Below are 24,875 nucleotides of genomic sequence, written 5' to 3'. Positions count from 1 at the left end.
TTTCCAGGCAACTATGAAGTGTAAGGATCTCAAGTGAAACACATTCGAGTATTCAATTTGAGGCACCTAGCTTGGAGGGCGGGAGGTGACTGATGTTTCAGGTTAAGAAGCACCCAATGAAGCGTTAAGTGTTCACATTAATTAAAAAGTTAAAACAATTATTTTCTGCAGGTAATTTTAACCTTCAAAAGGTTCATTTTAATGTTCAATATGGTCATACTTCACAAATAACTCTTCCAGACAGACCAAGCTTAATAATTTATTACTCAACCATTTAAGGCCTAGTAAGCCACGAAGGATAATCTCTTTTGCATCCCACAAAAGAAAACAACTTTGGTCAACAGCTTTGCCAATAAGTTACTATGATTTTAGGAAAATAAGATTGAATTGAATGTTTCTGACAAAGAAACAAGTCTTGGGAGGGAATTGTGGGGGTGGGGAGTGGGGGGTATTGCAATGATGGGGGTGCTAGTCATACTTATAGAAGTTAAAAATTGTTGTGTTTTTCTTATATACTGTGGTACTGTAGATGATTTTCATTAATTAGTAATAGATCTTGAAATAATCGCTCTGAGGTAGCTTCAACCATGCCACAGAAATGTACTCTAATATCTTATATTCTTTTTAATTTGATGAGCACCCCCATCACTGTTCAGAGATTATTTCACCCTGCCCCCTTCCCAGAGAACAGAAAATACAAATTATTGGAGACAAGACAATTACTACAACAAATCTACAATTTCACAGTTAGATATGTAGCTGGTCTAATGATTGCACCTGTGGTATTTTTAAGTTTCATGGACGAGTCAAAATGACCCCCTAAAACATCAAAATTATTGTATTTTTATGACAAGGTTGCAGTGTGGATCAGTAAGCGTGAACACTAGCATTACTTGTGGAATGCACCTTCCAGAAATATCCACACCCCTACACAAAACTGCTCTGGGGTAACTTCAGTTATGGCACAGAAGGTTACTGGTTTGAACCCCCAACCCCACCCATCTGGAATTTCCAGTTCAGCTTCATACTTTCTCTAATTAATTGTGGCTTTTCAGACCTTCTAACTAGGTGTGGATATTTCCTGGAAGGACAAAATGCTGTTTTGTGAGGGAAATCAATCATGTGAGATGAATGAAATACAAACTGTACTGTTAATTTTCCTGTGGTTTGCCCTATCAACTAGTTGGCCTTTGCACACTCAATGCATCAAAGTCAAATCAAATCAAAGCATTAACACCTTTAAATCTGCACAAAAAACATTGTGCTAACATCATATAATTTCAATGGATTGTACTAAGGGCAGATAAATTATGACAACAACTACCTGCTCAGAATTTTTTCCATGGGAAACAAGTACTTATTGTGTCCCTCTAACCATAATTATCTACTTTTTAAAGAAAAAGTGAATTGAGCAAGTGTTCTGAACATCTACATAATTGCTGTAAGTCATAAATTAAACATTATTTTTGTTTTCTTGTATAATTCTATCTTGGTCTGATGTCCGAGTTTCTTTTCTTCCATACAATTTTCATTTCACAAAAAGAATACATCCCACATCAGAAATCACAAGTAAGTCCAGGTTCACCTACTGTCACTTAGAGCTGAGCATTTTAGAAGCACTCTGGTGAAAAGGTGACCACTTCACTCCTCAACTCACCAACCATGTAGGAATGTCAGTGAAACCTAGTACAACACTAACACATATTTTCCCTAAAATGACATCAGCAGTTTTAAACAGACAGCAAGCTCCCGCAAAGGCCTTTTAATTGGTTTGCTATCTGGTTAATAACAAATCCCAGTTTGTGACAATTAAAATATTGATTCATTTCTATTTGAAATGATCATGTTCAACCACTTTGCATTGTCCCTTATAATTTCAAGGGATAATGTACGTTATACTGACCATTTGCACCCCCAAAAATAATGCACACCAAAACCACAATATTAATACACTGTCCACAACACATTACGGCAGCTAAATGCATCATCATCCGTGTCTCATCTAATATACTTGTATAGCTATTAATAGTAACAATGTCAGATTTTCCATGTAGTGTAGTTCCAGCCTACTTAGCAACAAACATCACCTGCACCATCACATAGTTTCATCGGTACCATTGCATGCATGAGCAACATGTACCAAATTGTCCAATTGAGTCTTTGAATTTGTGTGGAAATGTTTCCTTCTGTTCTGTTAACTGACAGCCTCTTCTTTGAGCAGCACTGAATTGATAAGCCAATTTGCCAGTCAAAATGTACGTTTCTCTTTTCTCTTTTTTTCCCTCTAAACAGTTAGTTCTCCATGCGATGTGCACTGTTCATCAGATTTGACAACAACTTGATTATCAAATGGGCCACATATCTGGCAAATCTATCCTGTGTCTTAGCTGTTGGTGTATTTTTCTCTTCGAGTCCATAGCCCAAGTGTGACTTATTGATAACAATCAGTTCAAAGTATTCCGGTGAATAAGTGATCCACTGATTCCAGTCAAACCTATGTTGATGTTTCAAACACCTCACCTTGATCAGCCTGCCACTACCGGTATGCCAGTGTCAACCACACTCAGTGCTGTTACAACTACAAACTGTGTACTACAATATTATTGCCACAAGAAAACAGTCAACTTCAGTAGAAGGAAAATCTTTGAAGGTTAGAGTTTCTCTTGTTCAGCAGTGTCCTGTTGAGTGCCATGCCACGTAGCACCTTGCCGTACTAATTTTTGACGTTTTATATCTGGTTCCTCATTGCTGTCAGTTGGCGCTTGACTAGCACTCAAGGCTCGCTTGGCACCATTCATTGCAATAGAAACAGCAGCTGTGGTGGCAGCTGGTGACAACACCCCAAGGGGTGAGGAGTCAGGAGTGATTGTTCCAGTGGTTACTAAGGGGAGTGGTAAAGGGGTAGGTATTTTTGCAACTGGTGGTTTGGCAGAGGAATCCTGGGTAGCAGTTGGTGAGACATTTGTGGGGGTGGGAATGGGCGTTAGCAAGCCACCTGAAATATAAACAAAGGAATTAAGAATAGCACAAATTATTGTACATCTAGCTTAAACTACTTATGTGAACAGGCCAAGGCCAAGTGCCCCAGAACGGCTGGAGCTCATCCCAATTTTGGCAGGAAAAAGTGACTAAATTTTTTTTTTTCTAATAATGGGATGGTAGTCTATCACAGGGTCCCCCCACCAGCATCCAGCATTAATTACGGAGTGTTTTGCTGGTTTTTAATTATACACCTAGAGATTTAAGCATCTTGCCACATAAAATATATAAATAATAATAATAATAATAATAATAATAATAATAATAATAAAAAAAACGACCCGTGCCGGAGCCCAATTAACTTTGACCACTGAAAATATAGTCACATTACTGATTAGGCCAAGCATGGCTTTCTGTTCCAAAAGATTTATCAGTCATCGTGATTCTGTATCCTGAAGTAAGTTGGAGTACTGTTAACCGTCCCTGAGGGTGATGATATTCTTTTGCATGTTAATCACTAGTCCCCAACAATTTGCCAACCTCCAGTAAAAAAATACCTGGGTTCAACTAGAGACAATCCTTGTACATGAGCCATTAAGCTAGTACTATACAACCACTAAGTATTGGCACATTTACCTGAGCTAGGGGCTGCAGCTCCTGACAAAAACTGTGGTGGAAGCTGCGTCAGCTGCTGTGGTTGCTGTGGTTGTTGTTGTTGATGTGGCTGCTTCACTAATGTGGCAACCAAAGGCTTGCTTTTTGCCTCTGGCTGCAGTGCGTTCTCCACAGGCGACTCATCTCCTGATGACTGAGAAAATCCATTCTTCTCCGTATCAGCTCCATCGCTTTCCTTTACAGCCTCTAGAGAAGACTTGATCACACTGACAGGCAGAGCTGCTCCTGCCATTTGCGTTACAATTGGCTGGAATGTGACCGTTGATTTGACAACCCCTTGTGGTAGACTTGGTACCGGGGGTGGTAAACCAGTTGGTGGAATGACGGGGGGTGAGGTGGGGGTAGGCTTGGCTTGAGATACTGCAGCATCAGCTGGTTGGGCTGTTGTCTTAGTAGGTGAGTTTTCACGTGACATATGAGTTACTGGAGCAGATGGCGCATGGAACTGAAGGCCATGTGTGGGAGAAGCTGGAGCTGATCTGAAACAACAAACAACAAAAAAACAAAATTTAAAATACATGCAAATCACATTTACTTATTTATTTTTGAATTGATAGTCCAACTTTGCTAAAACCATTTCTCACATTGAAAATTGGAAACTTACATGTTGAGTATACAAACATGACTAGTCTAGTCCCAGGTCCTAACCCATCGTGGTTTCTGACCCAACCAGAAGTGAAATGTCATGTTTTAAGATAGCTAAACCGTGGTGTAAAAAAGACATCCATTTTTTAAATTTCCATATCACAATCTCACATAGATTCCATGAAGCAAATAAAAAATATCTGTCATATGCATGAAAACAACTGAGTAGCACACTATGCTGAAAATTGGCCTAACTTTTTCAAATTTGTCATTTGTAATACATTAATTAATCTTGATATTACTAAAGAGATCGAAGAAAATGGAAAACTTCCTTTTCTAGACTGTTTGGTAAGCCGCGACAACAACAAACTACGAACGACAGTCTACAGAAAACCGACGCATACCGACAGATTACTTGACGAATCATCCTACAACCCGACTTCACACAAAGCCACGACTATAAAGACTTTGACGAGACGAGCGCAACTAGTTTGTGACACACCGGACAGCTTATGTTACGAAAACAGATACCTTGAACGTGTTTTTCACAAAAACAACTACAACGCTGACTTTATTAGACGAAACATTTACCAACCTACTGAAGCTGACGCTACGAACAGGAACCCTACGCCTGTTACTACAGTGACCATACCTTACATTAAGGGCACTTCTGAGACCATCTCACGGATCCTACAGCCCTACAACATTCGTGTAGCCCACAAACCTACAACTACGTTATGACACTTACTGACCAACGTGAAAGACAGAGACGAACCTAACGACAGACAGGGAGCAGTTTACAAGATCAAATGCTCCGACTGCCAGGCTTCCTACATTGGTGAGACTGGCAGAAACCTTAACACGAGACTGACTGAACACAAACGAGCCACGAGAAATGGTGATGCCAACAATCACATTGCTGTACATCATCAACTGACAAACCACAACATTGACTGGGACTCTGCTCAGTGCTTAACCTACAGTACAAACTATTTTCAACGACTGACTCTGGAAAGCTGGTACACTAACCTAGAACAAACGCCTCTTAACAGATGTCAACAACTACCGGCGCCTTACAAACGACTTATCCACGACAGAAACGAAACCGACAAACGGACTTCTAACAGACCGACTCAACAATACACGGACCAAAACCGACCTATTTGACTAACAATAGACGGATCGAAACCCACCAATGACTGATGACAAACTTTACATGAGTCTTTCAGCCAATACCATCGTGGCTATACTGACCAATCACGTTCAACGGACCAGACTTATAAGATCATCGACTGACAAACACTATTCACTTGACTCTGAAGATGACTTCCGCTCAGGTTGTCAAAACGTCAGTCACCAACAACAGTTCTTTTCAGAACTACACTCACCCGGACGATCACACTATATGAACCCTTGATATTCTTGCCTATTTCTGTTTTATTATTACCTCTGCTGTTTTTCTACCTTAGGAAACTACACATTTTGACTTTTTGTTCACTTTGAAGGTAATCTCATATCACTATAAGAAACATAACTTAAAGCATATTTTGTCTCAGCTCCCTTACAATATTATACAATGTAAAAGTTTCACACCTGCAAGACAGTTGAGAGAAAGGTGGTCTAAAACATGGCACACCTCTCTGACGCCTCTTGCGGAATGCTTGTTCAGCCAGCTTTTGCTCACACGATGGATCAATCCTCCAGAATGAGCCTTTTCCTGGTTCATCTTGGGCACGTGGTACTTTCACAAAGTAACGGTTTAGGGATAAGTTATGACGAATAGAATTCTGTTGAAGAGATGTCAACTTGTAAAGACAAATACTTCCATTTCAATACAAAGACAAATACCTCCTTATCAATACTTAGGATACCTTAACTTATCTCTAATTTCTTAAGAGGTTACCTCCTGTGTTGGAATGCAATGTTGTTCGGTTGATAGAACATACAGAGCTTTTAATTATAATACAAATTTTGCTTCAAATCAAATTGAAGGCTAGGTCAACATGCAACTTGGCATTTTTTTAATAGTTTAGACCTCTGTCAAAGTTAAACTTTCTTAGGTTGACTGATTAAACCAACTTAAGTTACAAAATCCACGAAGAGCAGGCATTTTAATTTCAGTTCCTGATGTTTTGTATAGTCCTTTTGCTGTACAAGTCAAAGAATATAAATCTTTCATTTGAACAGCAAAGGGCTACCCAAGACATATTCATGGCATCCATTGCTAAATGATCAGGAAAGTAAAAGGTACACATGTAATAGCATCAAAAATGGCAAAACAGAGAAGAGTATGAAGAAAAGAAAAACAAAACCCACAGAGACAATTAAACATGAGACCGACTTCAAAAAGTCAAAAGCCAAAGAACATATTTTCATAACTAGCAACCAAACTTAGTGGCTGCCAGTAGTAAGTCTTATTTTAAAGAACAAATCCAGGCATCCTTACTTGCCAGCCTTTATCAGCACTGCGATAATATGGATAGTTCTTGGTAATATGTGTGTAAATACCACTCAGCGTCAACTGCTTGTCATGTGCAGACAAGATTGCTTGAACTATCAACTGTGCATAAGAAAATGGAGGCTTTCCGTCATCTTTGCCTCCTCCCTCTCCCCCTGAGGTGTTTGGCTTCTCCTCCTCCACAGTAGCCTGGGCGGCATCTTGAGCAGCTAACTCTGCTACAGCTTGTAAGTTTGGGGCATAGACATGATTAGCGTCTCCACGAGGACTGGCAGGACAGGAGTTAGGAACACTACAGGAAAAATTCCAGAATAATCAGGCTTTTGTTACAAAACAACCCTAGTTCATAAAATAAGTTTTCAATCACAATAACAACACTTAAACTTATTAAAATATTAGAAATTGTACATGCATTACAGTACATGCATTAGCTAACTTACAATCAAGAAAATAAATAAAGTGTGTATTGCAGACAACGTGGAAAAAAAGCATTCCTCATCTAAAACAAAACTTAAAATGGGTAAAAGGTTGTGTTGCTCAGGTGGCATCACCAGAGATTGAATGGAAGCTACAAAACAACTTTACTTGAACCCAGTTCTGAATAAAACACATCACAAATTATGCATTAATTTGAGCTCTTCATTTGAAGGAAAACCTGCAATAATAACAAACTTACTGGACTTGGAGAAAAGGTTGAAGTTACAATAATTGATTTCACTTACTTTTTTTCACAAAAAGTACATCTAACTTGACTACTCTCAATAAATAACAGGTTCATTTCAGTAAATGTAAATTTCATTTATTTTAGTGCTATCTACAAGCTTTTTTTAAACTATAGAAGGAAGTCACTACACAACAGACAGTCTGACTGCTGCATAATTTGTCTCCTAATGAGCTATTCAGGCAATGACAATTTGTTCAGACAAAAGCTACAGCTGCTATTAAAAAAAAAAATTGGCAGCTGATGTTTAACGAATTTATTTCACTTTGCCTATTGCATGTATGCCATGTTTCTTCACTTAGTTGCTTATTAATAACAATAATACTCTATTATAACCACATATTTGTTCTTACATGGCTTACTTTTTGGAGACAGAATCTTTGCCATTCCAAAAGTGAAAATTGCAGACACAATTTATGCAACTTTCTAAAAGAAAGGACATGTATCCCAACTTTTGTTCAACATTTTGAGTTCTGCTTTATAATTTCAGTGCTACGAGTTATGATGACCACTTATACACACAAGCACTGTTCTTCACTTTACAAGAAGTTCTGGAATTCCAAAGCAACAACAACCTAATAACATCTAATAAATACTCAAAGTTCTAACCACAGGCAAAGGGTAACAATCTAATATTGTAATCTTCCACATAACAAAGTACAAAAATAAGACTTCTAGGCTGGTGTTTACACATTTTTCCAGCACTGAAATGTTTGTCACTTATTTTGTATACAAGCCCGGCAAAAATATCACAAATATTTTCTTCTAAGCAGCTGCTAAAATATTCAGTATTGTGCAATAAATTCCACTGTCGAAATTATTTTATTTTGGAAGGAGTTTGATACGGTTACAAAACAAATATAGAGATTGTTCAAGACCGTTCATAACAATCGATTTACGCATGTTTGATGCTAAACTACATTTAAGCTCAAATCCTCATAAACACGCTTATCTATTCATAGAATTTTAACTCCTTGGACACGTTCAATGTTTTGTTTTCAAATTCAACCAAGAGGAACTAATGCAAAAAGATTTCAAATATACTCTTAGTAAAAGCTCTTCGATTGTCGTCTTCACACGCGTGTCATAATAAGAATTAATGTACGAACTCTTTTACTTTAAAACATCTGTATAAATTTTAAACTCGGGCCAAACATTGACTACGTATATTTTGTTTTGGTAAATACAAAGCAAAAACCAGTTACGACACCAGCAAGAAAATATACGTTAGAAACCCGCGCTGACCCCAGTTTTATGTGTATAACAGCACTTCTAGTTTCTATCATAATCTTACAGTCTTTTTCTTTAATTTTCTTTCAAATGAGAGCTTGGGATTATTAGAAAAAATTAAATAAACACTGGCATGCGCAGACCAAACAACGCACAGACAACGTGTGTAACCTCTACAGACCAACGGAAATACATTTCCATAGTAGGTGCGATTGCGAAACACGGAATCAAAAGTTCAAAAGAAAACGCTTTGTATTCCACTTTGCCGACTATGGACACAATGAGAAAATCAAGTACAAGAACCACATTTAAATTTTAAAACTGACTGAAGCAATGCTCAAGCCCGCACAGAGTGAAAGCTGTAGCGAAGGGATTTTTGGTCTTAACTCTCGCTTCATGAAAAATACCGTGACCTAAACGCCAAATCGACCACAACACGTGCTTGTAACAACAAATTGAATTTACCTTTCGTATATGTTTCCACCATTTTCACGATCTAAGATCGTGCCTTTTAATTAACCTAGTCACTAAAATTTGTCCTCATGGTTGAGCAACGACTAACTGACCCTATAAAATCTTGCACGCATGCATCCAATAAAAGAAAACAAGACGTTCATCTGAAGAACGGGATATAAGTTCTGATATTAATCGTTTCGGGAAAGAAAAACTTTTCTGACTAGAGAGGCTACACATCAACAGGAAAGCAAACGGGGTAAAGATGTGCGTACACAAAACACAACAGTAAACGCACACAGCTAACAACAAAGTTATCGTGAGAGAATGTACGACTCCAGTTGACCTCGGCAAAATACTCATTACTGCGCGGTTATATACAAGCAGTTTAAAATGAGAAACCACGGCAAATAACAGAAATGCCTCGTACCTTATCGTTCCCGTAGGAGAAGGAACTGGAGAAGCGAAGTTAGAGTCTGATTGAGGGATGTTTATTCGTAGAGGTGGAAGAACCTTTGTTCTCGGTGGGCTAGGAACACGTTTCGGAGTCTTGTCACCAACCAAGGAGGTGAAACGAACCTTGACATTTGTCGAAGGAAATCGCAACACACAGCTAAAAGAAAATGGACAGCATCTTAAATGAGCTACGCTTAAGCACAAAGTAAAATTATGCCATTAAAATTAACGAAACATTATACGGCAAACGGTAAAGTTTGTATACATACATGTACGGTAATTTCAATGGAGGTGCCCCCCGTCGATGGAAAACACCGTCAACAAATATCCCGTTCTTCCCGTTGCAACTGAGATAGAAATCCTGATTTTCAAATTTTAGCTGCAGGTGCTTCCTCGAAACGAAACTGGAATGTCCCATGTTGACGTCCACGCTGCCTAGACTGCTGTTTCTTCCGATAATAATCCGGCTTTGCCGAACCAAATATTCGAACTCGCGACCTTCAAGTTTGGCAATGGGAGTCACAGTGTTGACACCAGACCACAGTTGTCTTGCAGGATTAACTGCGCCTGATTTTAGAGCTAGCAGAGCCAAAGCATCGCTCTCCTGATCTTGGCTAGGCGAAGACATCTTCCACTGACAGCCTGATTCCAAATTCCCTTGCGCTGCACAAGAAGAAGGATCAAAAGCAAAACAACAACACGAGGAGAAACATACGGGCATTCCGCAAACCTTAAAAATTCCAAATTTGGAGATCATTACCAAATATGGAGGTGGCGCGTTTCTCGCACAGGCGGGTCCCTATTTGCGTCGATTTTGCAAGGGTCTTGTGATTGTGAAGGTCTTTCCAACTTGCAGCAACTTTTACGTAATTGTTGAGTTGCGTCACTAATTTAACAAAAGTAGAAAATGATTCGTGTGTTTTTGTAGTTTGATTCAAGCATGGGGGAAAATCAGGGAAAGCTAAGGACGAGGTGGCTTGGCCGAGTAGTCTAGGACGCTGGATTTGTAATATGGAGGTGTCTAGTTCAAATCCTCCACCCCTACCGCTATTTGTTCTTGGTAGTCCCGAGTTCAACTCCTCGACCGCCCTGTGAAAATAGCCAACTGCTCAGCCTCCCACCAGTTGGGATTCTTAATAGTTTATGTTCTATTTGCAATATTTGTTTATTCAATTACAGTCCCCTATTAGCACAACAGTGCTAAATATATTTGACACTTAAAATTAAGTTATTTATTTTTATTTTTATTGCAATTCCAAAGTTTATGCAAACCCGCGCACTCTACCTTCACTGCGCGAAATCTCGATCTTCTGAGTTAGATCAGACCTGAACATGCTATTTTAGCTCACATGATACACATACAAAACTGCAGCTGGGAGGACTGACAGCTATTGTGGCTATTTCACGCCACAGTATTAGTGACTCGCACAGTTCTTTTCTGTCGTAGTTACTAGTACATCCTAAGCTCACGTTCTATTTTCCATGTTCGTTATCAGTGATAAATTCCATCCCTCATTAATTGAGGAGCGTCACGCGTCAGTCTCCGGCATTGTAGAAGATTGGTTAAATAGAAAATACATTCAGGAAATGCAAATTTTAAAAAAAGCAAAAGGAACTAAAGAAAATCACCTCCCCAAAAGGGAAAACTGAAGATACCTAACTTAATTCCCCGGGGCCCCGGGATAAATTCACATAACTTTCACCCTCGCGTGTCTCACGTATAAGGGAGAGAATAAGCCATATGCGTGATTATGTCACATGCTGAACATTCACCACCAAGACACCGTTTGCGAGAAATTTTCTCAAACCTCTGGCATCTTCGTGCTGCTTTCACGAAGATATTCTTTCCATCTTTGCTGCTTTGGGAATTTTCCCACGATGAAATTTGCAATTTGCAATTTAAAAGCGAGGGTTGGTAGTGAAATCTACTTGTCTGATGTCATCACGGATAAGGGCTATCATGTTGACCTTAATGGCAGCTGAAGAAGTTGGTTTCAGACGAAATGGAGGGATCATTTCAGGCTTTTTCAGGCCCGGTTTTCAAGCCAATGGTCTGGAATTTTTTTGCGCGGGGAAAACAGTAGCTGAAGTTCGCATTGAACCAAACATTCACGGCATAACTAATGGGGGAGCCGATAACACAAGGTAAATATTCCAGGAAAAATGCTACTCAGTGACGTACAAGTTACAGCCGTTCACTTCTCTTTTTCTCAAAAGAGCACACTTGAAAACAAAGTTAAGTACGAGACGAGCTTTATGTCACGTACCAAAGCAATCTGTGGTAGGTGGTCAGTAATTTGAGTTTGAGGTGGCTAATTAAAGGAAACGAAGTGGAATGCATGTCCAGCGGATTGGATAGAAACAAAAAAGAAAGAAAAACACAAAAAAAGCAGCGGTTAGATCCTTCGGAGCAAACTCTCCGATCGTCACCTGAGATGTCAGCTTCCACCGAAAACCGCACAGTGCAAGAGTCATTGACCACTTTTATGACCAGAAACACTTATTGGAACGTTATCCTTATTTCGACGATCGATTTCCAAATATTCACGTCAGTAAAACTACGGGAGTCGAAACAGTTACATTCTTTCTTCAGAGTATCTGGCCTGAGTTTCACCTGTCTGCGCGAGTCGCGCTCTCCCGAAAAGACGACAGTACAAGTGCGAAACTTGACTAGACAATTGTAATTCACGCTACAGACTTCTGACTTTTCTGAAAACAATGACAGCCAGGCTACGATGTAAGCTAACAAGACGACAAAGATTTACATAAGACTCTTTTTTATTTCACAAACAATTTGTACACATAAATAGTTTTGCACTTTAAAAGTGCCACGCAAGGAAAGACGACAACAGTACAACTTGGCGAAAAAACAATAAACGACTTAGCTTTATCTCGGACTCAAGCGAGAGAAACGTAATGAATGAATACAAAAATAGGTGGCTCTTCAGATGAACTACAGTACCAAATAAAGAATGAATTCTCGTGGAGTACAAGAAACTTTAGAGCCGAGAAGAGAAATGAGTTTATTTGGGACCTAAGTGGATATCACTGACACCCGAAACTATAAGACAAAAAAAGATAAGTTAAAGTAAAACTTGAAAGCATGGGCCAGTGAAACGTTTTGTTGTTTCCATCATCAAAAACTTAGCAAAATCCTCGTAAAACTCTGGTTGACACGTATAACATAGAAAGTGTCTCTAGCACCTAGAAATGAACTTAACCGAGGGAAAATACTCCACACTCTATTGTCAATCGAAAAGACGTTTCTAAGGTTAAACAATAATGTGAGCAACAACCGTTAACACTTGTAAGTGGAAAGCACTCAAGAATAAACACATGGATTCAAGCGCTTAATAACAAAGCGACTCCTGCGAGTGTCCACTTAGCCGGGGATTCCTTGGTCTTGAGGTAGAAATTCCACACGTACGTGGGGCCTCGCTGCCTCGTCTTATACACTGGACACTCGTAAACGTTCTTGGTTTCTTGTTTGTCGACTGGGATGGCGCGAATGAACATGACTGGCATACCAGGAGTCAGTTCCTTCAGTCTTGATTCTGCTATCATGCCAGTCTGTGTGTCCCATCGGGCTCCCTCCATGAACAATCCGTGCACATAAGCACCTTCTCGGGGCGGACTGTTGAAATCCTCTTTGTTTTTCTTCGTGACGTCAACCTGAGAAAATATATACTTTGTATAAGTCAGCGCTCGGGTTTATATAGGGGGCGAATTACGCCCTGAGATGTTCTCTGTTTTATCCTCCCCGATATGTACAATCCAGTCAGCCACTAGTTTGCGACAACAACTTAACCGAGTTCAGTTTTCAATCATACAGGACAAATAGTAACAGTCACTAACCGACAACAATACATGTGTTTAGCCTGTTACATGTAACAAAGCCGAAGGTCCCAAATGATACGTTCATAAAATTTCGTTTAGATGAACAGTGTCACTATGAAGTTACAGTGGCCCGTTGTATTAGGTTGTACTGCAAATTTTGCCAGGAACTGCGTGATTTACCGGTGATTTGGTTTTACTAACGTAAACTATTCAGCAATAAAATCCAATTTTGTTCTATTGTTGACGATATAATTATGCCTTGGACTTTAATTTGTTGTTTTTTCAAAACATTTTGCCCCAGCTTTATTAGATTCTGTCCTTCATAACCAAAGCAGGAAGAAAAGGTTTTCTCTTAATCTCAATAGAAATAGTATTTCAAGGCTGCGTGTGTTACGAATAGAATTGAAGGCTTGGTTTTTGCTGTTTCGCCCTCTCTCACGAACCACAAAACAACCACAAGACGGGACGCGGCCGGATTTGCAGGGCATTTACCTGAAGTGCCATCTTGTCCAGAGGCCATTCGTTCTTTCTTGCCATAGACTGCTCAATGGCAGTAAGGAAAGACTGTGGATTGAAGAAACCAGAAAGCCAAACAACGTTTGGAAGACAGAAGTCCGACGTCCAACTCTCTAACTCTTTGATTCGCAGCAGCAAGTCCACAAACCATGCAGCCAGGCCTGACATGGACGGATAAGCACGGCGCGTCCAGGATTCTGGGACATCATCCAGGTAGAGAGAGTTACCCAGTTCCTCCATGTCAGCGGTGATGGTCAGTTCACCCTGCAAAGTACAGATGGAGTTCGAGTGTTAATTTAGAGACGGGTCAAAACATAAGGAACGTACCTGACAATATAGCAGTGATCCACAATCTTCCATAGGAAAACAGATGGAGGCTGAACATTTTACCACAATATCACGCGAACCACAACCCATTTTGATTAGGTTCAAGGAAAGTCATATTTTTGCAATAGTTGTCTCTGAGCGTTGTAAGGGATTTCATGCGCTAAGAATTATGGGTTAAGGTAGCAGTCGCCATCTGTTATCCTATTAGGAAGTGAATGATTATAAATGGCGAAGATTAAAAAGGCTCACAATATGGTCAAACTTGATAAAGCCGGGTTCACGTTTTCACATTTGAAACTTCCTCGAAATAAATCGAGGGTTTACAATGTTTGCACGAGGACTAATTCTACGCATGTGCTACGTAAACTTCTCCATTTCTTTTACAGTCCAAAGCTAAGAAATGCCACAGGACACCTTCACAGCAGCGTTACATTGCAAACTCGAAAGGCAATAAGATTACGTGCCAGATAATCACAACTTTATCACGACTGATGAACTCACTTTGAGACCCAAATCCAGCTCTTTCAGCGAGCGTTTGATCTCGCTTGTCAAGATGTTCATCCGTTCACACTCCTGGAAGGCCACCACAGTGTAAGGCGTACGATCTTCCACACGAGCCATCATTTCCTGCACGTTAAACTCGTCTGGCAACTTCTCCAAGATTTCATCCAAAACCTGCTTCACCTGTTTTTAAACAGAGGCATATTTAGTTGTCAGTTTACATAAAATAGGCTGAATCTTCTAGTAATCAAAGCTGTGATATTTCGTAGCGAATTTCACACTGACAATCGTAAGGAGCTGTGAAATTAAGCAATGGCATGCAAATAAATTCTGTCGTGTGACGCGAGTTACATCTGGAATAGCGTAGACTAAAAGGTTATCTTTATGGTCCCTATTCTGTTTTCAGTTCCCTAACAGCTTGTGTTTTTGTTATCTTACATTACCCTTCCAGTCTTTAAAGAGATCACGATCTAATTTCTTCTTAAATTAGCAATAAAAAGTCAAGCATAAAGCCTATAAGAATACTCCAACTGATCACCAGTTGTCCTACTAGTACAATTAAATTCTCCAAATAAGTAATATAAGAAAAGCAAGGACACTGGCAAGGAGATTTTGCATCTTAATTACCTTTTCTTCCCGAGTCTGTCCTCCGCCGCCTCCAGCACCCGCGTCTCTGGGCTGCATCTCCAGCACAGTACGGAACAAGTTATCCGAGGTAGCTGTTAAGAAGCCGATCTCAGCATTAGGATGCAGACCGTACAGGTATGGACTCTCTGGAGGCAATGCTTCATCAATGTAGGCGTGGTACGTCTTGTAGTCCGAGTTGGGAGGAATGGGGAATCCTGGAGCAAGGTTCATCTCGCCTTCCAGCTGTACAAAGGAATCAAGTGATGGGTGAGTTGATTATTGCAGTTGCGATTTGGGCAGTGACGAAAGTTATTTTTTCCCGGATGAAACTGTCGCAGAGATCTGATTTAAGTTCGAGCCCTGCCAGAGGGTTGACAGTTATGTTGTAGCGAAAGAAGCTTTACTCTCAAAGCGGTTTCTCTGGACAGAAGTACAAATAGGTGCGAGCGGTTTGTCTTGTCACATCCAGCGGGAGAAACAATACTACTACCTGCTTCATATAGTCATACTTTATATAGTCATACATGAAATTGAACTCAGTGCCTCCATCAAACACCGATTTTGCGAATGATTCGAGAATCTGCTGGGTATACCGTTTTCATTGACACAATGTGCAAACAAGTACACGAGGTTCTATCTCACCATATCTGGTTTCATGTACTCCTCCAGGTAAGTTCGACACAGTCTTCTATCCCAGTCATCTGTGATATGACCGCCATACATGATCTCACCGAACAAATAACGCAGATCAGTCCAGGGAACCTGACACAGAGCAAAACGAATTAGCACTGCAATCATAGCTCACGCTTTGACACTTGGCGGGAGGCGGGCACTCCCTTATTTGGGCTATATAGGTATGTGCAGCCCAAAAGGGTATGGTTTTTCAGCCGTTTTGGTCAGAAATAGGGTATCGATTTCAGCCATTTTGGTCTCAACTTATAGGGTATGGTTTTTGCACTTGTCTAGAATTAAGTATGTTTTTTAGAAGAAGTTACTTTTTTCGTCATTATCGATAAGACCATCAACAAAAGCCCTTCAGAATACCTTAAACATCGGTCTGAACTAAGTAACTAATTATACGGCAGGTCTGAAACAGGGTATTGATTGAAGGATCAGGTCTTAAATAGAGCACCAAATGTTTGGTCAGGTCATAAAGAGGGTAGGGAAAATCACAAATTTTGGTCTTAAAAAGAGTAAGGGTTTTGGGAAGCGAGCCGCACACCCCAATCTGATTTTTCTGGGAGTAACACCCCAACCCACCCGGGTTGCCATCAAACTGCTCTATGGTCAAGGCTTAGATAATCCCTGATACTCTCAAACTGCAAGCTTTTATTGTATACATACCTTAGCATTAGCCTCAAGGTAGTTGTAGAGTACATTAACACTGATGGTCAAGTCACCAGTGTTAAACGGATACGACCTGTTCCATCCTTGAGGACCAAACTTACGGCGCTCAGCAACACACGCGTGGAAATAACACAGCGCGAACAGAATGCTCTTGAATTCATTCTCACGGGCACACATCTCCAGCGTGTCCTGAGAAGAGAAAAAATTGAAAGGTAAGGTTGATTTGTCATCCATTTCACTCTTAAAAAAAGTAAACACATGATTAAGGTACCGGCATACGGTGGAACGTATCGCGTAATGTCTAAATGGCACTATTTATGCAACCTTGGAATTGTTCCCGCAAATAAAATCATTACCTTCTACTTTTTACCTCATAGTAGCTGAAAAGTTCGCGCGAAGTTACGTGCAATCGTGCGTCACTGAAAGAATCTGACCTACCTGGTTAAAGTTGTCCAAAGCCTGATGTAAATTGGCCTGCATGCCAGTAGGCGGTTCGTTAGTGATTTTGATGGATGACTCCAGGATTCCTTGAGGTATGATGTGAGCATCAGGAGAACCCGCCGGTTCAGCGGAGATGTACACTCGATAATTCTCATGGCTTCCTTCACTGTAGGCCTCAAGTTTCTTCTCCAGAGTCGGCAGCCATTTCTTCACAAGATGGATATTCTACAACGAAATCCCAATTGAAAAGACTTGTTAAATCACATACCCAGCATTCTTAGGCTTCTCACTCAGCGTGTGGGTTGCAGACAGCCTAATGTTTAAACGTTTACATGTTTACACCAAGGTTTAAACTAATTACTCCAGAGTAAAATAACGAGTATCACAGATTTTTTCTTCAATTACCTGCAGAATGACCCAATGTCCTTCTTTAGCGGCCAAGTCCAAACTCTGTTCCGCAACAATTTCTTGACCCTGAAATTTACAACAACACTAACTTCAATTCACGCTCGAATTTTCTTTTCAAAACGAAGAAAAAAAATGACAAGTTTCAAATTTTCTGGTCTCAGTGGGGTTCACCTCGTAGTACCCTGGGTATGAGAGGTTATTTCACTCAGCATGGAGCACGATCTTCTATCGTTCTATGGACTGACTTTTCTCACCTGTCCAAGTGACACATTATGGAAGTTCTTGTTATCGAATGTGAAGCCGAGTTTCTTGCCCAGTGCCTCCACGTCTTTCAGCGGATCGACTCCTGGGGACAAGATGAAGAAGATTGGGGTCCCAGGCCCGCTCTCCTCGTACGACTTTGCAAACTCCACTTGACGATTTTCTACATATTTTGCACCCATCTTTTCTTCAACAAAGCCGCTGCGTAAGGCAAGAGGACACACAAGTATTATCAAATGTTGGAAAGGTTCCAAACTAACACTTTAACAGAGATGAGTAATATTTTTTTACTCAAAAAATGTTGCTTAAACTCATGAACGAACCAATAATGAAATCCTTTGTACATGAGAAGGCGGTTTTGTCAAGTCAGCTAATACACCATTATCTACTAGACGTTAGTCACGCGAAGACCTTCTTGCTACAGAATAAAACTGTGCGTTTCTTTCCACCAACCTGACGGCATATGTCATTCTGTCAGGCCTCAGAGCCCTCATCATGCACAGTTTCTGTAAAGAGCTCTTGTTCTTCCACTCCTGAGGGAATTTTTCTTTCTCAGGACACTCGCTCTCCACAAACTTCTTCCATCTTTTGGCTGATCCTTCAATGTCACGATCCAGGTTACGGAATTCTTCCATGTTACTCAGTGCCTATAGAAAAAACACACCCGAAAAACCATCTTAAAGGAGCTACGTCACGGTTTGTGCATGTTGAAATGTTTAGCCTACGTTTTTCAAGTTCGTTGTTTGTAATCCGTGTGAATCTTCTCCATCCTTAACCATCCTTGTTCCTTTATGGTTTATTTTTGTCTCTTTGGTGTTTTTATATCTTGGTAAAGTTTTATTTTCAGGTTTCCTTCAATTAAAAAGGTAATTTATAACGTGGCCAAAATAACTCAAAATACCGTGATTAAGCTCCTTTAAGTGTAACACAGAAGTTCTCAACTCAAATCGCGCGGAGCTGCTTCACACAGTACTCGAATATTTCGCACCTAGAATACGAGCAGTGACCCAAATATTGCACTTTTACGCGACCAGACGTCTTTTCTGTGTTTTTCGGTTTCCTTCTATGATCGAGGCTGCCAAATACTTGAGTGAACTTACCTTAATTCCGCCCCAGCAGAGGTTGTTCAGGAAGTCTACAGGGCTGGTCACGTTCATGGCGGCAGGAAAACGAAGAAGGAATTCCAGCTCATGCGGTACGATCTCTTTCTTCATGAGTAAAATCTGTATAAAGAAACGGAAGAAACTGGTTAGAAATGATACTGTAGTGTTTCTCACGATCTCTGTTTCTAAGGTTTGTTTATAACACAAAAGAAGCAAAGACAGCCAAGGTGAGTCTGATTAACATTCTTTAAGTTCTGAACATTAGGCCGTTAATTTCTACAAAGTTATACGTAAAAAAATTACAATATTTAGAGAGGAAGTCACATCAGCCTTAGCTGGTTTTTATGCGGATCCTCTATCCTGGTAGAATTGGAATTTGGAGATTTTGGTTTTTGTGGAGGGAAAAAAACTGGAGAACCCGGAGAAAAACCCTCAGAGTAAGGCGAGAACCAACAACAAACTCAACCCTCATGTATAATTTGCTTTAGTTGGTTTTCTTTTGAAAGGTGTGACGGGAAACCAGGAATCAATTCTGGAATTTCTTACCTGGAACGCTACTTGAGCAGTAAAGATCAGTTTATCCTTTTCGAACAATCCTCGTGTGGTGTAAATGAACACTGAAAACGTGATGCAGTCGATCAGGTTGTTCACTCGGAGTTTCACTTCTTCTGCAGGTTCAGCTTTGTCGATAGCCTTTTGAAACACTACATTGAATGCCTGAAAAACGGAAACAAAAACACAGATATGAAGTTTTTCTTTTATCAAAATCGAGGGATGCGTGGAAATGCAGACAACATAAGCTGCACACGGATTCCTGTACAAAAACTATTTCACTTAATGTTTGCCCTGTTTTGCCCTGTTGCATAGCGACAGACCGTTTTACAACTGACCTTGAGAGAAAACTGGTAGATCGGGTTGATCTTGTTGAGGTCGTTCAATATGAAGTAGCACAATGATGATCGTGCGGCCGCTGGTCTGTACTGCTCGCGGGCTTCGTTGATCTTGACCTCTGTAGTTTTTCCCTCGGCGACTTTCACCTCGATCTCCGCAGCTGTTCGTTTGGTTGTCTCTAAGTTCTCCACAAGAGCGTAATCACCCAAGAAGTTTCCACCGGCAGCAGACAAACGGGCCAATAAGGAATCCTCTAGTTCTTTGATCTTGATGGTAAACTGATTCATTTGTTGGGTCAAATTGGCCTAAAAGCAAACACGGACAGTTAATACAAGAGTAAGCATATTTAATGGTTTCATGCTAAATCAAAAATCGACTTGTCTTCTTAGCAACAATTCAGGAAAAAAACGTTACCAAGCTACACCTTCTCGAAACTTGTGGCTTCAGTTTTATACCGATCGGAACGGCCACACTAAAATGGTCTGCAATCTAACTTTCGTTCTCAAACAAGTAACACGAACGTTCAGTACCTTTGTCTCTTCGAGATCTGGCCTCTCTTTACGAACAACGTCGGCCAACAGCTGGTCTTCCAAGCCTTCACGTGTGACCGTGAAGTTGATAAGGGTGGTCTGGGCCTGCATCTCAGGTTTGTAATGTGGATTGGCCAGTTTGGTGTGAAGGATCAGACGGAAGTCTGGGTGATACTCAACTTCCTTGTCACCCATCTTGATGTACCTGAGGGGCAAAGAGATGTGCAGCTTACCTCCTGTACTCTGAGCCTCTCAAGGTTACAAATGTAAAGTAGGACTGAACAAAACTTTAGTTGCTGTCAACTGCAACAGAGGGGGAACAACGCCATGCATTTTTGCCTTGACTTCAAAACTTCAACCACAAGAAAACCAACATTAATGGTTTTATTTTGTTAACCAGCGCTTGAGAAATGACAGGAAATTACTAGGAAGTAAGCAATGATGAGTAATGATGGCGAAGATGGAATTAGGTTGCGATATGGAGAAAAGTTGAAGAGAACAGACAAGATCACTGATGGTAAATGCAGCTTGTAGTTTAATAAAAGACCAAAAGCGCTCTGTAGCCAGCTGAAGCAACAACATGTTGTTTTTTTTTTAACATTAATGTATAAATTATCTGGTATGGGTGACCTACAATTGAAATACTGGATCACAGAGACCAAAAACATCGACCACAACGAAACGCACCTTCCTTTCTTGATAGTGTTTCGGCCGACCAGGGGATCCAACACTGGGTCCATATTCTCACCCATATTCTCAATGAGTACACAATCGCCATTTGCTACTGCACGTTCAATGGCATCCAGATATCTGTAAAACAAAACAACCAGCATCAATCAGACCATAAAGTACAACAATCTCTTGGTAAAAACCAAACACAGTGTAACGTCATTGTTTACATTTTCAACTCATTCATGCGCGCATGCGCAATCAATGAGTTAGTGCAACAGGGACTCGATGTAGACTTTTAATTCCTTATGAACATATGACTTTGCGCATAGAAGTCAAGGCATCATGCCAGATACGAATTGACTTTAGACATTTAAAGAGCTTGTGAAACTCAGTAACTGATGAAAGTTTAGGTTCTTTGAATGCAATATGAACTCTTACATTCTTTATAAATTTCGAGTTTTTAAATCCGCGTCGCTCAAATTCCTTGGGACAGTTAATCGTGCTATGCACTTTCAATATTCAGAACTGATACTTTTGTAGCCTGATCAGAAATTGAATCGCCTTCAAAGTAAACAAGAATATTTTTCTATATTACCCTTTCTGTCCCAGCCTGACGACTCGGAGTTCCTCTCCTTCTCTGGTTTTGATCCACTTTACGCCCTGTAACTGTGGATCGATCATAAGCGGCCATCTCTCGCAGTTCGTCAGGATGGTGGCATTTTCAGTACTCATTCGATCACTCGGTAGGTTCTCATTCTGCCACGTAGCCACGGTCGCGTTGTCAGTCAGCAAGGTCAGCGGATCGAGGTTTTCAGTGATCTTGATAGGAACCTTGTGTAACCGGAATGATAAATAAATTTAGCAATTTGAAGTTTTTGTAATCCTTTTCAATCTTCACGAATCTTAGGGACCGTTCATTTTTTATAAGGTAGGGGGGGCTGGTGGGATTTGGGGGGGGGGCCATGCGAAAAAAAATGGCTTTCGAGGGGGGGCCATCCCAAAAAAATAAGGGAAAAAGGGGGGGGGGTCACGTGAAATATTTTAGTAAAACTTTAAAATGGCATAATGTTTGAATATCAAAAAAATTGCTATAGAATAAACATAGAAGGCAGGATACAAATTTATTACAAACTTTCCTTCTGCTTTAAAAAAACGTTTAGCGACAAAAAGCATTTGTAGCTACTGAAAAGAAGTATTTAACACTGTTATTTTCGAATGCAACTTTCACTGGCACTCATCTTCATCTCCGCTGTCGTCGAGTTCTTCGTCGCCGCTTGTGCTGCTATGGGAGTCTCTTTCACCAATGCTGCAAGAAGCAGCACTGCTTTCCGTCAGAGTGTACTCTTCAGGGTACATGAAGGTGTAAACATAATCTCTGACTTCCCGCTCAAGGTTGGTGGTGATTCTGCTTCTTGCAGCACTGGTGAAATAATTCCCTTCCAAGAGCTGTGCGATGTATGGCCCATCTCTTCTAAATATCGACGTGGTAACATCCTCAACTTTAAGACACTCTACCGGGACGGCCGTTCTAGGAGGGTACACAAGGCATTGTGGAAGATCATTTCCTAGCGGGTTTCCAACACAGATTCCATAAACTCGTTGGACGTTGTTTTCAGTCCGCTTCCTCTTTCTTTCATTTGACTTTCTGCGGTTTTCTTTTTTCCTTCTCCTTTTGTTGATGTGCTGTTTGAGTATGCCTTTGAATATGCTGTTATAATTGCTCTTCTTATTTTCTAGTGCTTCCATGTCCTGCGTGACCTTCGTCAACTTAGCTTCTGTACATTTGATCTGTTTTACATTAAAACTGTGGGCAAATTCTTCGCCCTGCTTTAAAGCAAGCCAATTGGACTGAAAGAGTGTGGAATCGTGTTCCTTTACATCTTTCAATATGACATTCAACTTTTCCACCATTGCTCTGTGCTCTTTGATGGAGAAGTTCAGTTTTCTTCCATCACTGGGCTTCAACTGGTACCCTTGCATGGAAAACTCACTCGCTCTTTCTGAACAGCCATCCGCACCTAGAAAAATTGCTTCTTTTGCTTGTAAGATGTCAAACTGCCTGGATCGTTCAGCTGTAAACCTTTTCTTAAACGACTCGTCGCTTTCGCCATTATTGCGCATTTTGGAATGAGCCTCTTTCATGATGCTCATGTAGTAATGCGCTCTTTCCCCGATTGGATTAACAATATAAAGAAGAACGAGCATGGAAGTGGCAGGCTGGTTTTATCTGACCCAGAGAGCGTTGCTCTATTTGCAGATGAGTTTATTGCCAAATCGAAGTTTGTGGTGGATTATCTTCAGCATCTTGAAGTGCTGGAATTTAAAAGGAAAAAGAGAGCAGAAGAAAAGGCAAAGTTAAGTAGGGAGGAGGATTATCCTTGGACTGAGTTGTGCGAAGATCTAACCAAGCTTAAAAAGCTACGTGTTCCAGAACTAAACAAGTACTCAAACCACCACGGGCTGAAGCAGCATTTGAAAAGTAGCAAGAGTGAGAAAGTAAAGGCAATTGTAAGACATTCATGCTTGCAGCAGAAGAGTCCTCTCAGAGCTGGCCCACCAACACTGAGAAATGCCAGGACATTGACACAAAATGACAACAGGGCAAGTGCTGACAGCAGTGAAACAGATGAAAGTGACAATGATGAGTATGACAGTGATGCCATTGACTCTGGGGGAGAAGATGACTCAAGTGACATCACTCTTGCATTCATCAATTCAGATGAGGAAGATGCCAATTAGAGGCCAAATGCCACACGCTCAGGGCGAGCCATAACTAGGAGATCCTAAATTGACTTCTCTTTCTTTTGATTTGTTTCTTAAACAACAGCTCTCTGTCGTATAGAGATTGTAAATATTGTCTTCATAGTGAGCACAAAAACGTGAAGTAGGGGGATAAAAGAGAAATATTAAAAAAGTTGAAATCTAAATATTGTTTGTTCAATTTTTTTTTTTTTGGGGGGGTCATCCCAAAAAATGTCCGCTATAAGGGGGGGCCATGTGAAAAAATTGGTAAGCTGAGGGGGGGTCATGCGATTTTTAAATGGTGCTTCCCAAATCCCACCAGCCCCCCCTCCCTCATAAAAAATGAACGGTCCCTTAACCATCCTGTTCCTCTGTGGCTTGTTGTCACCTTTTAGACTTTTTTTCTACCCTTATAAACTAGTATTTGTGACTTACATGGATTTGAAAGTAACTTAGTACCTTGGAATAAAATGGCTTTTGAATTACGACTTATCACAACGTGACTTCATTAAGCTTACATTTGACCTTAAATGTCCGCTTGTTAGTTTGAAGACCTCAAAAAAGTGTCCCTTACTACAAGAGTCAGGTAAATAGAAGTGGCATTTAACAACAGCTAAATTAACTACGAGAAAGTGTCTACTTAGCGGAAGATGCCTGCTCTGGGTAGGTTTCTGCTGCACAGAAGGAATGCCTATTTGCAAAGTTTCTTCCTAGAAGTATCTGTTGCACCTCAGTCACAAACACGATAAGTTTTGTATGGACCTACCGACTGTCCTTTCAAGAATGGAAGCCACTTCTCGTGCATAAGATTGTCACGGTATTTCCTTGTGAAGCAGCCCACATATGACACGAACGCAGTAGTCAGTAACACATCCCCGGGTAAGGTCTTCTCCTGCTCCTTGAAGTTCGCCACAGATTCGGCCCAGCGGACGTTTTCCGAAGCCAAGCCGCCGACCAATCGATTGGCCAGCTCGATCGTCATTGCTGTCTGTTCGGCTTCTTGCTGGCACTTCAATTTCTCAGCCGTGGCCTTGAAAGAAATAACATTTTAACCTTAATTTTGGTCTAAGCGTCCTTGAGTATTTTAACAGATAAAAATCCATAAAGTCAAGGTT

At 40.5% G+C, this 24,875-nt stretch overlaps 2 protein-coding genes across 2 annotated transcripts in view; both read right to left on the bottom strand.

Moving 5' to 3' along the window:
• Positions 1–158: 158 nt before the first annotated feature.
• Positions 159–10,329, bottom strand: LOC110051534 (forkhead box protein K2-like). The gene is made up of 6 exons (XM_020757572.2): positions 9,827–10,329; positions 9,532–9,714; positions 6,686–6,989; positions 5,833–6,026; positions 3,616–4,133; positions 159–2,995 (listed from the first exon to the last, which is right to left on the bottom strand). Exons 1-6 carry the CDS (start codon positions 10,312–10,314, stop codon positions 2,652–2,654), a joined length of 2,031 nt encoding a protein of 676 aa, XP_020613231.2. The 5' UTR covers positions 10,315–10,329; the 3' UTR covers positions 159–2,651.
• A 1,988-nt stretch (positions 10,330–12,317) lies between these two features.
• Positions 12,318–24,875, bottom strand: part of LOC110051531 (dynein beta chain, ciliary-like) — a 43,251-nt gene continuing 30,693 nt past the window's right edge. Inside the window, exons 48-64 of the mRNA XM_089288639.1 lie at positions 24,527–24,790; positions 21,614–21,849; positions 21,034–21,156; positions 20,347–20,551; positions 19,816–20,121; positions 19,472–19,642; positions 18,923–19,045; positions 18,276–18,469; positions 17,816–18,023; positions 17,559–17,627; positions 17,151–17,378; positions 16,710–16,901; positions 16,008–16,127; positions 15,366–15,608; positions 14,739–14,921; positions 13,887–14,174; positions 12,318–13,229 (exon numbers count right to left, since the gene is read on the bottom strand). Of these exons, the coding sequence (XP_089144765.1) occupies positions 12,900–13,229; positions 13,887–14,174; positions 14,739–14,921; positions 15,366–15,608; positions 16,008–16,127; positions 16,710–16,901; positions 17,151–17,378; positions 17,559–17,627; positions 17,816–18,023; positions 18,276–18,469; positions 18,923–19,045; positions 19,472–19,642; positions 19,816–20,121; positions 20,347–20,551; positions 21,034–21,156; positions 21,614–21,849; positions 24,527–24,790 (3,483 nt within the window). The 3' untranslated portion in view covers positions 12,318–12,899. The remainder of the gene's footprint in view (positions 13,230–13,886; positions 14,175–14,738; positions 14,922–15,365; positions 15,609–16,007; positions 16,128–16,709; positions 16,902–17,150; positions 17,379–17,558; positions 17,628–17,815; positions 18,024–18,275; positions 18,470–18,922; positions 19,046–19,471; positions 19,643–19,815; positions 20,122–20,346; positions 20,552–21,033; positions 21,157–21,613; positions 21,850–24,526; positions 24,791–24,875) is intronic.

This window comes from Orbicella faveolata, unplaced genomic scaffold (assembly GCF_042242905.1).
Source record: "Orbicella faveolata isolate gen_17 unplaced genomic scaffold, um_ofav_v1 contig_2, whole genome shotgun sequence".
In the NCBI taxonomy this organism is placed as follows: domain Eukaryota; kingdom Metazoa; phylum Cnidaria; class Anthozoa; order Scleractinia; family Merulinidae; genus Orbicella; species Orbicella faveolata.
Note: the sequence above shows the minus strand (reverse complement) of the source record. Positions and strands in the feature narration are given on the sequence as shown.